We start from the raw sequence: 14,548 nt of genomic DNA on the forward strand, positions 1-14,548 counted from the left end.
AAAACACTACTTTTTTGGTTTCAAATATTTGCCAAAATCCCATAAATAATGGGAGCTTCTTGAAATTGCTCACGTGAGTACATATTGGATGTATCTTTCTCGTGTTATTTCGTTTTTTTATAATGTGAGAATTTTTAGTACAACAAGAAATTTCATTAAGAAAAATACTATTTGTGTGACGTCACGCATGACATACGTTTTTATGACTTACATGTATCTTTATTTTATTCGAGCTACATATGTCCTTTAATATCTAATTCGCTCTACCTCAGAATTAATATATTTTCATATATGTAAACCGATGGGGAATTTTTTAGTTTATAATAATTTTGTCCTCTCATGGGTTCGAACCACCGCTCAGCAGCAGAGAAGTAATCAGGACTTCAGTGACATTAGCCGAAAAGACTTCAGTGACGTTAGCCGAATCGATAATATCACTGAAGTCCTGATTTCTTCTCTGTCTGCTGTGTGTTTTTAATATTAGCAACAGACAATATAACTAGGTAACTGGCTTAGGAAATGTATTATTGACAATTTCATAACTATGTAATTGACTGCTTAGTAGTTCCATTTCCGTTTGTAGTAGTTGTCCTTTAAGTGTAATTCTGGGCTATGGACCATTTGCTTCTTGATTGTACTATATTTTACTTTTTTGTTTTCATGTTCATCTTTGACATTTCGAAGCTGTTTTTCAACTAAAAAATTCCCCTTCGGTTTACACATATGAAAATTTAATTCCGAGGTAGAGCAAATATTTTATTAAGGGACATATGTAGCTCGAATAATTTATATGAATTACGGTGATGTGATAATTATTTATGTATCTTTAAGTATTTGAGATTTTAAGAAAAACAAAATTACACGTCGTTTGTATGATATCTGAGTATCTACATGCATAAGTAGGTGTGTCTAGGATAAATAATAAGACCGCCATGAGTTTGTGTCGTCATACGATGGATGGACGGACGGACGGACATATCACGTTCTTATGCTCACAGAATGTTGGCAATGGTCTTATGATTGTGCCCTAAAAGGATTAAGTGGAAAGATTAAATACTTTTTTAATTAACATTTTTGTGTCAGAGGTGTAGTATGGCCATTAGCATTCTTTGTCACATACTTGGATTGACAGGCACACACCGATAAACTACCCTACCTCTGCTTGTATATTAAAAAATTGTATTGGTATTCTTATTATGAAATGAGGGTGAAAACATGTATGACAGAGTCTTTAGAATCCAGCTACTCCTAAACCTGGGTTTTTCAGTATAAAGGCTTTCCAATATCCTGCCATAATATCTGGAAAATAGGATGCTCACTTTGTCTGTCGCTGTTCCAAGGGAAAACAAGAGAATAAACAAAGCTTATTTACGGATCAGTTGAAAATACAGACACGATGCTTTCAGAAAGACAGCCACAGACATCGTGGAGTTGCAAATACCTTTCAGGTGTTCCATCTCGAAGCGAAGTTCTGGAAAGGAAAATCAGTTTTTCTTTACATGGCAACATAATCAAAGGACATGGATTCAAATAAAAAAATGTGACTGAATGGATTAAGTTCTGCCACCTCAGAATATATGGTACTGATTATGTGCTTATAGAGATATTAGAGTATAATATATCAATAAGATTAGACTTTATATGTGACCTCCTCTAAGGAATTCTTAGTAGAAAAAAATCTGTCCTACGAAGTATCAAGCTGACACGAGGCTGATGATAAATTAACCAACCTCTTGAGTTAATTTACTTTGAAATATAAATGATTGTTTGGAGAACACTATTCTTTCTTCCTCAAACACGAGGCTCACATTCACAGTAACATGATTCATTCTATGAAGCAGAGGGACTCAAAAAGTCCGGGAATTTATTATGTAATAGAAATAAACATTTGAAAGCAAAATATATGAATTACCTTGAAGTTTGCCTTCAACGTGTTCTGTTTCTCCTGCATTTCTGGAAAGATAAGTTATTGTTTTTAAAAAGCTGGAATTTACTTTTAAAAGTATACCTACTGCACAAGAAATTTGTCAAAAAAAATGGAGACGAAGAAATATCTGGAGTAGCAGAAAAGAAAGATCTGAAGTAGCCTAATGAAAAAAAAACTTTTGTTTTCTTGAAAAGCTTTTTAGATGCTGTGAAAAGAACACTATGAGTTGAAGGTATCACCAAGTATCGACTGACAATCATGACTATTCAATACAGTCTTGCCTATACAAACAGAAAAATGAAGTAGGAACCTGGTGTAAAACAGGCTGATGAGAGCCTTCTTTTCAGCGAAGGTTAACTTTACTAGCTATACGACAGTTTGATCCTCTTAGATGGCTGAAACACCACCTATAATCAGACCCAGGGCATTATTTGAAATCAGGGCAGACACGTTTGTCAGCTGAAGACAGACAGAAAACAGAGCTCTAGGGCTGACCTGTCATGTAAACAAGGACTTACCACAACTTTGGTTCTTCAAATATTATAAGTTTCCCTGCAAAATTGACAATCATATTCACTATTCTCTTGCTAATAAAGGAGAAGCCTTGTCTTGCAGCTAACAGCTATGCCCTGCACATGAACTGTGCTGTGGCTGTAACCAAAGGAAAGGCAAAAAAATCCTGAAGCAAAGAATGATCTATTAGTCTTAGTTCTAGGCCATGCTTACAGGTAAGACGCCGAGTATCGTGAGATCTTTCTTGGGGCATCGAATATATGAGGAAAACATATTGAACTTCTTCTGAAATTGAGCTGAAAGCCAGAGATTAGTTTCATACTGTTAGAGTGTGCTTGAACAAATGGCAACTCACCCATGAGGAGGACTGTGAAGTGAGATAGGAGAAAATGAAAGTGAATGGCAATCATGAATGGCTTAAGAATTAATTATGACAACAAATGGCCTATCGTGTCTTTAAAGAAAGAAAGAAGAGATATGACAATGTCGAGAATGTGTATTACAAAAAGGATATGAAAACTTGAACATGAATCACTGCATTACCCTTCAGCTCGCTCATCGGCTTGCTTCTTGCTTCTTCTGCTTCTCTAGTACTTCTTCCAGCTTGACGAAGAGAAGATTCTCCCAGTCCTACAATGGGCTAAATTCCCAACTGTTAAGAAAAAGGTGAGCGCAAAAAATTACATGTCACCATTTTTCCCACAGATGTGACCCCTTGGTTGGCTTTCCCTTGCAGTCCTGGGTCTTTATATACCCAGTTCTCAAGAGGACGCATCAGCCAGACACGTGACTGTCCACTGTTCAAGGACGTCGTCTCTCTGTCATCAGATTAGAGTTTAAGTGGATGATTGAGAGGCTGGGAATATGCGTGTCGCCGTTTGTGTCATCGTGGCCTGAAAATAAGGAAGAAGTTTGTAAGCAGGCACTCGACAGGGTCATGATAGGACTTCCTTCCCGAGTGCCACCTGTGAGGCAACTGCTTCGTTGCTCCTCGATTTTGAGGGATAAAGGAAAATGAAGAAAGATGCATTTTATTGTACAGAAATGGAGATGCCATCATAAGAGGGAAAGCAGAGATGATAATGAAGCTGATGATGACTTTGTTAGCTTCTACATGATACAGGATGAAGATTCACGTTTGCACAGCAGAACAAGTTTTGTGACATTTTCATAGATTTCTTACCCTCTCTTACGTTGGGAGAGAGAGAGGGAGAGAGAGAGAGAGAGAGAGAGAGACAGACAGACAGATTTATCATTGATTATTTTATGAAGAGCAAATCCAAACATGAGTTATTCCTCAGATTTGATTAGATTTTGACATTGAAGTCTTTGAATTTTCTTTTCTCTAAAACTTTCAGTTATCAGTAATTCTCTGTTGAATGAAAGAAGAAGAAGAAGAAGAAGATGAAGAAGGAGAAGAAGAAGGAAAACTTCCAGAGCTACAACTATTAATTAATGATGAGACGTCTCATCAGCAGCTCTAGACCCTTCAACATCCACTGCATCACCTCGTCCATGCAGACTGACTTATCTACTGCAAGGTCTATGCAAGATAAACTGAAGGGGAATTTCAACCCTTGTCTTCTAAAAGAGAGAGAGAGAGAGAGAGAGAGAGAGAGAGAGAGAGATGAAGCCAGGGAGAGATAACCAGTGTTCAAGAGCCATTCCTCTCTCTCTCTCTCTCTCTCTCTCTCTCTCTCTCTCTCTCTCTCTCTGTTGAGAGTTACAGAATAATATTGCAGAAAATAGACGAGTTTCTGGATGTTTTAAATACAGGCCTCAAATAGATAGATAGATAGATAGATAGATAGATAGATAGATATAGGCTTGAATGTCCATAAGAATGTGTGCCCGCTGATATTGGGAATGAAGCCGTCCCTTAGGGGCAACTATCTGTTTAACGCCGTGACCCCTCCGCCCCTCCCGGGTAAACCCTCGTAATACAATTGACTTCATGGGATGATGACGTCATCACCTTCTTCACGAGAGTTCTTGGAAGTGGATCATATCAAATGCATCGCTTATGTCATGAAGAATCAAGCAATGGCGGTTTGCTTCTCCCCCCCCCTCCCTCTCTCTCTCTCTCTCTCTCTCTCTCTCTCTCTCTCTCTCTCTCTCTCTCTCTCTCTCATTTCTTCAAGGAATCTGCCTCAGTTATTTGTCGAGTTTTATACGACGAAAAAGTATAGTCTATTTTATTGTAATGTTTTGTATTCACATTTAATAAGTTTTTCTGTTGGTATATGGAAAAAGAGAGAGAGAGAGAGAGAGAGAGAGAGAGAGAGAGAGAGAGAGAGAGAGAGAAGGATAACAAGCAGTAACTGCATATTCAAGTATTACTTTATTATAGTGCCATGTTTTAACTTCTTTTCGTGATGGTCATCCTGCGTCTTCTTCCACAGAGGCCAAATGGTGACTGTGTGTATGACCAGAATGAAGGTCTAGAGTTTGTTCTAAATTTTCAGTTTCCTTCACATTTTGTTTTGATGAAAAATGTAATAGTTTCTTTATCAGTGACCAACGTATGTCTACGGTTTCTTAAAGCTAGTATAGAGAGAGAGAGACCTTACCTTACAGACCTTACATCTTGTTCGGGTTGCCCCAGGTCCCTCAGTGTGAGGCACCTCTAATGTCTACCAGAGAGTTGCTAGTACATCTTCCGGTATATTTTGCATCTTCCAATCTTGGATGGTCTGGGATGTAGTTTAGATATTTGTCGAGCTTATTCTTAAACACATCTACGCTCACTCTTGATATATTCCTCAGATGAGCTGGCAACGCATTGAATAGACGCTGCATTATCGATGCTGGTGCGTAGTGGATTAATGTCCTGTGTGCTTTCCTTATTTTTCCTGGTATAGTTTTGGGCACTATTAATCTACCTCTGCTTGCTCTTTCTGATATTTTTAGTTCCATGATATTTTCTGCTATTCCTTCTATCTGTTTCCATGCCTGAATTATCTTGTAGCGTTCTCTTCTCCTTTCTAGACTATATAATTTTAAGGATTGTAGTCTTTCCCAGTAGTCAAGGTCTTTAACTTCTTCTATTCTAGCTGTAAAGGACCTTTGTACACTCTCTATTTGTGCAATATCCTTTTGATAGTGTGGGTACCATATCATATTGCAATATTCAAGTGGACTACGAACATATGTTTTATAAAGCATAATCAATGTGTTCAGCTTTTCTTGTTTTGAAGTGCCGTAACAACATTCCATTTTTGCTATTTTTGCTTTACATTTTGCCAACAGAATTGCTATTTGATCCATTGCATAACATGTTCCTATTCATCATCACACCAAGGTCAGGTTTAACTGGCTTCCTTATTTGTGAATGTCTCATTATTAGGTCCCCTATATGCATATAGCTTTCTTTCTCTGTCTCCCATAATTTATTGATTCAAATTTATCAGAGTTAAATACCATCCTATTTACCTCTGCCCAATCATATACTTTGTTAAGGTCTCTTTGTAGAGCGTTTCATACTTCATCACAAGTAATTTCTCTACTTATTCTTGTGTCATCTGCGAAACTACACACTACCGAATCCTTAACATTACTGTCTATGTCTTCAATCATAATAACAAACAGTATTGCAGCTAACACCGTACCTTGCGGCACACCGGATATTACCTTGGCTTCATCGGATTTTCTCGTCGTTTGCAATAACTATCGTTTTCTGTTGTGTAAAAATTCTTTTAACCATCTTCCTACTTTATCCACGATATGTCGTTTTCTAATTTTCTTCGCTAATATATTATGGTCGACTTTGTCAAAGCTTTTGCAAAGTCTAAATAAACCACATCTGTTTCATTTCCGCTTTCATATTTTGAATATGTTCTCACGGTGGACTAACAGTTGGGTTTGTGTATTTTTCCGGGTACGAAACCATGTTGTCCTTTATAAACAAATTATTTTTTTATTAAATGTTTCATAATATTTTTCTTCATTACACCCTTTCATACACTTTCATAATATGTGATGTTAGACTCACAGGCCTATAATTACTTGCCTCTAGTCTTGATCCACTTTTGAAAGTAGGGGTAATATATGCTAATTTGTGCTCATCATAAATCTTGCCTGTATCTACACTTTGTCTTAATAATATTGCAAGTGGCTTTGCGATAGAATGAACTACTTTCTTTAACAAAATAGCAGGCACTCCATCCGGCCCTGCAGCAGCTCCATTTTTAATTTCATTAATAGCCTGCACAATATCAGCTTCATTAATATCTATGTCAGCTAAATATTCACTATTTTCATCCCTTACTTCTATGTCATTATCTTCATTATCTATTCTAGGGGTGAATTCTCTCTTATATCGTTCTGCCAATATGTTGCAAATTTCCTTTTTTTCATTCGTTAATCTCCCTTCAATTCTTAGAGGGCCTATTTCTATTCTTCTTTTTTTTATTCATCTTCTTCGCATATGAGTATAATAGTTTGGGATTTTGCTTGATATTTAATAGAGAGGAGAGAGAGAGAGAGAGAGAGAGAGAGAGAGAGAGAGAGAGAGAGAGAGAGAGAGAGAGAGAGAGAATTTTTGGAGTCTACCAAATCTCAAGGACTTCGTCCAGTCGGTTCCGGTAAAATCGTTGGCAGGATGTTTGTCTCTTGCTTTAATTCATGGATAGTTTCCTTATTATTATTATTATTATTATTATTATTATTATTATTATTATTATTATTATTATTATTATTATTATTATTATTGACAATCAAAAGCCACAGTAGTGTTAAAATATATTATTGTACAATGCTAAAAATGACTAGGAGAGACTTTCAGATACTGCTCCGTATCCCTCTTCAGTCCTACTGATGGTCAAACAATGGAGGGAGCGTTACAACAGTGCAAAAAAAACTGGTTCAAGGCGTCTGTTTCTGTTGGCGCGACGGCGAAGTGGTCTTTCAGGTGATTCCAGCTCAGCAGACACTCCGTCGGTGCCATGACTTTCAGCTATAGTAATGTCAGTCATCTGGGTTGAAAGAGAGGTGGGAGCAATATCAGGGGTCTCACAATCACCAGACATATGAATCTTAAAATCGTTGACAAAGCGGCCAATTATTAATGAATAATTGATAAAACTCTTCATCAGTGAAGGTTTTGTTTCCTTCAAAAGCACACTCCTTTCTTATAGCAGCCCCTTCCAGTAAGCGACGAACACCAACATCCCCGCTCTTAAAAATGACAGAGGCACCATTCCAAGTGATGTTGTGTCCTGGAACGAATGAATGTGAAACAAGAGCATTATTCACTGCATGGAGCTCATAGGCCCTACCATGTTCAGAAAGTCTTACATCCAAACTCCGCCCAATTTTTCCAAAGTATTTTTGAGGGCAATCGGCACAGGATTTGATCAACACCGGGTATTTTCCTAATACCATTCGTGAGTTTGATATGGGTTTGAAACAGGTAGATTTCAGCTCTATTTGATAATATGCATTTATAGGAAAAATTAAAATTTTTAATGTTTAATCTATTGTAATTAATAATGCTGTTTTTATCAGCTAAATGCCGGATTCAAATCTTTAATACTGAATCGCCCTAAAATGCTAAATCTAGCATTGAAAATATGGAACTGGCAACACGGAGCTCTCTGTCTCCTGCACAATTTGTATCAGGGTTGCCTGGAGAGGATTCAGACATCATAAAATTGGAAATAATGTCTTCATTTTTATGCAGACCATCGACATTGTTTCACAGACCACCACTGGTCCCTGGACCACCAGCGGTCGCTGGACCACCCGTTGGCAACCACTGCTCCAAGAAGTTTTTCTTCAGTCTCTTGGGTCGACCGTAGATTTCGCGGTATTAAAATGCAGCCAGGGAAGATAATATGATTGGGGAGAGAGAGGGAGAGAGAGGGAGAGAGAGTGTAGGATGTGTTAGGATGAAGCTGCTGACAGCGCCTAAGTGCCGCCCATATAAGTGACGTCATTGGCCACGTCACGGGCTATCTGTACTTCCTTCTGCTGTGAGTTAGTTGCAATGAAGATTGAAACCACGCTGAGTATCATTTCCTGATCCTGCCTAGCTTTAGATCCAACATGGCACAGTGAATGAAGAAATAGGACCTACAGCCATAGCCATAGCACAGCATGGCACCACTGCCAAGACGACCCTCGTTTGCATCCCCTAGGGGCAAGATTGCAAGGACAGGAAACTCAGGAACTGGCGTTAGGATATCACCAGCTTCAATGCTGCAGGCTCACCACATGTTACAAACCCAGCAACAAGCCATCCAGAATCTTCAGGCTGAGATAACGGCGTTGTCACTCTGGGGTAGCAATGTCCCCCAACCAAGGATCCCTTCATCAGCAGCTCCAGAAAAGTGTGAGGCTGAAGTGTCCCCTGCAGCCTTCAGGTCTTGGAAACGGTCAGTGGAGTGTTGGTTGCAGCTATGCAAGTTGAAGCCTAACGAGGCTGTTCATCACATAAGGCTTCGTTGTGTCCCGATATTGCTATGTGCCCTTGATTCTAGATATACCGACGCCCAGTGGAGTGCCCTCTCTACTGAAGGGGCATCCAATGCAGTTAAGCAATTAGTGGTAAAAGCTTTTAATCAAGTAGTGCAGTGGCTAGAGTTTTTTTATTTGGCCCAAGAGCCTAGCGAGTCCTTTAATGAATTTTTATTAAGTGTACGCAAGAGGCTACCAATTGTGCATTCACATGTCCTAATTGTAATTACGATTTATCTGAATATATGCTATTGCATAAGCTCATGGTAGGCCTAAGTGATAAAGTGCTCAAAAGGCAAGTAATGATATTCGTGATATCGACTCCCTCAGAGTCATGTGCAGTACGTTTTAGGCCGCCCGTGACGACTCCCTTCGTAATAGGGCATGGCCTAGCAGCTTCCCTAGAGTAGCTACTGCCGGAGTGTGAGAGGAGGAACCCGTAGTGGCAGCCGCCCTTAGTAACTGTGATCCTCATGTCCCGCGAGAAACGTGACATGTCATGGGTACAGTAAAACTAGACACCTGAAGAAGTGTTGCAGAGGGCGGAGCGCCAGGAAAAACATCAGTGGTCTGGCAGTGGAGTCGGACATAGCGAGTGCAGTGATTGCAATTGTCGTAGCGGCAGAGGCAAGGTTGCGGAATTGGTCGTCCCCATAACCCACTATTCGTGTCAATGTATGCTTGGCCAACTTGGGAGAGTGGTCCAGTGTATGAGCGGTGCCAGACACTGGTGACCAGATTTGTGTTGTGGGATCCGCTATTCTTGTGACGTTAATAATGAGGTTGAAGGGAGGATTGTGAGACTTTGTCAACCTACATCTAAAGTGTTTATGATCTACCTCTTGTAATATAGAATACAACCCAGGAAGTGTATTTTGTAAAGTCTTCCATTGAGTTTTATCTATCCTTGGACGCTTGCAAGAAACTAGGCCTTGTGCCAGAAACGTTTCCAAACTATGCCCCCTTCGCGGACTCCTCCCCCTCAACAGCAAGTGCAACCCATACATTAGCAGAAGCAACTGATCAACCTGCACGACCGTCAACCATCCCTGTTTCCCCCTACTGACAAGAATATTACCAGATTAGAAGACTGGTTGTTAGCCCATTTTTCAAGTACGACCTTCAACACCGAGAGAGAACCCCTCCCGGTAATGGAGGGGAACCCCACCGTATCCACTTATTACCTGACACAGTTCTTTATGCCTGCCACACACCTGTGTCAGTACCCAAGCACTGGGAAAAGGAGGTGAAAGCCCAGTTGGAGGAGGACGTGAAAAGAGGGGTCTTACAGCGGGCTCCCCATGGAGAGCCTGCAGAATGGTGTTCACGTATGGGGGTTGTAGCCAAGAAATCGGGGCAACCAAGACATAGAGTTGACTATAAAAAGCTCAACGCAAGTTGTAAAAGAGAGACCCACCATACACCCACGCCCTTTGATATGGTATCCAGCATTCCCCTCTGTTCATATAAGATTGTTGCCGACACCTATTGGGGATTTCACCAGGTAGAACTAGACAAGGAAAGCATACCCCTTACTACATTCATCACACCTTTGGGCAGGTATCAATACCGAAGGACACCAATGGGGCATTGTTCTGCCTCCGACGCATATACACGTCGTTTCGATGATGCCATTGAAGAAGTACCTGGGAAGTTCATGTGTGTGAACAACACGCTTTTCTATGATTCAAACGTGGAAGGGGCCTTTTGGCATGTGTATGACTTCCTTGTAGTCTGTGCATATGAAGGCATCTTCTTCAAACCAGAAAAATTCAAGTTTTGCAAGAAAGAAGTGGAATTCGTCGGGTTTGACGTCGGTTGGGACTCCTACAAGCCTTCAAAAGATTGTTTATCTACCATCAGAAGTTTTTCTATGCCCCAAAAGCCCACATTATCTAACATCAGGTCATGGTATGGTTTCGTCAATCAGCTGGCCCCCTTCCTGACAACAGCGCCCACCGTGACCCACTTTAGAGACCTACTGAAGAAGCCCTCAGGCTTGGAGAATAGCGCTTTGTGGCAGTGGTGGAGGGGGAAGCCCTTGCAGTGGCCTGGTGCTTAAAAAAGGTGTGGCTGTTCTTGTTGGGCTGCCCAAACTTGAAAATTGTCACAAATCACTGCCCTTTAGTCAAGTTACTAGGCAAGAGAAGTCTCGGCAACATTACCAACCCCAGACTGTTTATATTGAAGGAGAAAACATTATTGCAAAATTTCCTTGTTAAATACTTACCAGGCAAGAGAAATCATGCTGCTGACTTTCTATCTCAATTTCCTGCCCTGAGGACCACGCCAGATAGACAGGATGAGAGCTTCAACGAAGAAGTAACGATTGCTGTGGTGTCAGCAATCACAGAAAACCTACAGGAGCAGTGCACCATAGATGGAAAAATTGTAGAAGAGGCCGCCCTGGACGACCTAGCATATCAGCTACTAGTTGTTCAATGACTGCATGGACAGGAACCTGAAGAAATCCCAAGAAATTGCATGTCTGAGGCCCTTCTACAGCGTCAGGGAACGTTTATCTACATCTGGCAACCTGGTCACATACTGTTTCAACGACAGCTGCTTCCACCTTGTCATCGCCGAAGGGCTCCGCCATCAGGTAACCGCCAACCTTCACGCTGGACATCAAGGCCTAGATGTAATGTTGAGAAGAGCGAGACATTCAGTCTATTGGCCTGGCATTGAGGGTGACCTCCAGCATCATCATTCACAGTGTAGTACATCGTGTAATGCCCACTCACCATCACTGCCTGCCGAAGTCATGTAGATGACCCCTCCCCCAGGAGTATCCGTTCCAACATACTATCATGGACCTGCTTCAGCTTGAAGGACACACGTACATGGGATACTGCGACAGGCTCACAGGCTGGCTAGAAATAGCCCACTTCCCTAATGGCACTTGATCTGCCAAGGTCAAGACAAAACTCAGGAATTACTTCACTCGATGAACTTCTACAAGAGATGGAGAGTTGACATACGCCTATCATCTGCCCACTACCCGAAGTCAAATGGGAGAGCCGAGGCCGCGGTTAAGTCCACAAAGAGGATAATTAGAACAGGTATCAGTGGGACTGGAAGCCTCGATAACGACAAGGTGTCATTGGCCATGCTACAGTACCTGAACACGCCCTTGAGGGGTATAAATAAATCTCCAGCACAACTGCCAACTAGGAGACAGCTATGTGAAGGTGTACCGACTGCAAAACTCAACTATATGGTAGACCGCCAATGGAGAAAATCCATAAGAAAAAGAGAACGTCAAGTAGCAGAAAGAAATGAGAAGATAATTGAAAGCGGCACTGACAGGAGGCTTACGCCCATACAGCCAGGCCCACACGTTAGGGTTTGGAACCAAATGACTAAGGTCTGGGACAGGCTTAGAATTATAGTCAAGCAACGACCTCATAGATAGTACACAGTAAGACTAGATGGCAGTGGGCGTTTGTCAAAAAGAAACACTGAGCCAACAGGAGCCACTACTACCAATGACGCAGTGGCTCATGAGCCTAAGTCTCCCCCATCAACGCCAAAGGTATGGCCTACAAGGAAGAGAGAGGCCCCTGCCTGGATGACCGATTATGCATAATTATCCATGCTTTGATTCTGCATTTACAAAATGAAAGTATTTTTTTTTATTGCGTTTAGATGTAGCTACCTTGATTTCATATTTGCAAAATTATGATCTGTGTGAGATTTCCTGTTGACGTTGCATTCACAACTCATTGTTAGTGCACAGATTGGTGAAATCTCACAGGAAGGAATCCAGAGGTCTTGCACCTGTCTTGGAATCCATCCATGCCAGGAAATACTTAAAATGATAGTGAAACTGATAAGGGTCACAGGATTACCAAGTGCAAATGTATTTTTATCTTTTTCTGTAGGGAGAAATCGGGTGTAATTCTTATACAAATTAATGGAAATTACATCTGTTTATGATATATATAATTCCATTTTAATTATTCATACTCCTAGGGCTGCTTCTCGATTTCCTACCGTATCGTCGAATTTTAAGATTGGTAATTCTGAGTAACAAATTAACAAATTCCGATCTATTTCAACCTCGATTTAATTTGAGCAAACTCGAGACAAGCTATGAACCAAAAACAATTAATTTTATGAAATATATCTCCAAAATAGCAAAATTTCGATTAAAACAACATTTAAAGGATTCATGATGTTTGATACTTTTAGTCCTTGATGCATCATGAGTCCCAACTTTTGAGACCTTTAAACGAGAGAATTGTCAGCCTTTTCTATGTCCCTTGCTCGCTTTTGGATCAAAAATATTAAAGTATTCCATACGGGAATCAGTTAACTTCTTTAATTCATTTATTTTCCGAATTAATAGTTCGTCTTTTGCCCTTGATTGAGTGGTGAAGCCCCTGATAATGTTGGCAAGCCTGCTTCCTCTCGGGATAAGGAGCAGCCATTGATTGTCAGCAGAACGAAGAACTTCGTCGCTTTCTTCAAAACATTTTGCATTCTTCAAAACGTCCCCTTATTACGGTTCAGTTTTAGAGATATAGAACTTCCTTTATCATAGTTATCATATATATTGATAGAGGATCTATTTGCGGTCTTGCTAAAACGATATATGATAGTTTCGTCTTTAAACGACCACACTTCATCCAAAGATGTCTTTGGTGTACAATCTTGTTAAAACATTACAGGATAAAGAATATGATCATATATTTAGTATTCCTAGCACGTAATGCCCTTTACTTAGTACTACTAGCAAGCAGAAACCTTCTTTGTATTACTAGTAATGCTTTTCGTCAGGTAAAGGTATAATTATCTTTATCTTGAAAGTGATTTTATTTGATTTATGAAATGTATGTGCGAGGCATACGAAATTACTAGAGTTTACCATCAAACTATATTTTTACGTTTTTTGTTCAGGTAGAAAAATTGTCTTCATAGAAAATGGTATTTCAGGATATTAGGATACTCAGAAAAATTAGCTCTCTCTCTCTCTCTCTCTCTCTCTCTCTCTCTCTCTCTCTCTCTCTCTCTCTCTCTCTCTCTCTATCTCTCTCTCTCTCTCTGTCATCTCTCTCTCTCTCTCTCTCGTCTCTCTCTCTCTGCTCTCTCTCTCTCTCGTCTCTCTCTCTCTCTCTCTCTCGAGTTATAGCAATAATTTTCGCCTTATTTCGAAGTGAAAAGGGAACTGATGCTTCCAGAATCCACTACAGGAATTGAGGAACAATTATTCAATAGGAATTAAAAGCCGATAAGAGGCGTTATAAGGAAGAGGCGAAAATAGCGGAGATGTAAGACTACTACTACTTCAATTTACTTACTTGAAGGCATATTTTATTTAGAGTTGAAAATACGTGAAATCAAGGAAAACTCGCTTCCATAATTGGCGCAGATTGATTTAGATGAATAAGGAACCATTCTGTATAAATTAAAAGCTGAGAACAAGAGAGAAATAAGGTCAGATAAAGCAAAAATAGGGTCAACTTACTATGAATTAGTTACCCATTCAATGACATCTTGGAAATATTTCATGACAAAACTCAACAAAATCTCGAATGAATATTTAATTTTTCTATAAAATATAGCATTTTTAGGCAGAGTTTATATCGCTACTTAATTTTATTAGTTATCGTCCATAAATCGTTTAGTGAATGACTTTTGAAAGATGAC

The 14,548-nt window shown here is 40.0% G+C and overlaps 2 protein-coding genes across 2 annotated transcripts in view; both read right to left on the reverse strand.

The window, feature by feature from the left end:
* Nucleotides 1-5,780, reverse strand: part of LOC135204536 (fibrillin-1-like) — an 11,912-nt gene extending 6,132 nt beyond the window's left edge. Inside the window, exons 1-3 of the mRNA XM_064234700.1 lie at nucleotides 5,677-5,780; nucleotides 1,913-1,953; nucleotides 1,442-1,471 (exon numbers count right to left, since the gene is read on the reverse strand). Of these exons, the coding sequence (XP_064090770.1) occupies nucleotides 1,442-1,471; nucleotides 1,913-1,953; nucleotides 5,677-5,780 (175 nt within the window). The remainder of the gene's footprint in view (nucleotides 1-1,441; nucleotides 1,472-1,912; nucleotides 1,954-5,676) is intronic.
* Nucleotides 1-14,548, reverse strand: part of LOC135204721 (zinc finger protein OZF-like) — a 459,750-nt gene that overhangs the window by 251,024 nt on the left and 194,178 nt on the right. The gene's annotated exons all lie outside the window — the stretch shown is intronic.

Source organism: Macrobrachium nipponense, chromosome 47 (genome assembly GCF_015104395.2).
Source record: "Macrobrachium nipponense isolate FS-2020 chromosome 47, ASM1510439v2, whole genome shotgun sequence".
Classification (NCBI taxonomy): Eukaryota; Metazoa; Arthropoda; class Malacostraca; order Decapoda; family Palaemonidae; genus Macrobrachium; species Macrobrachium nipponense.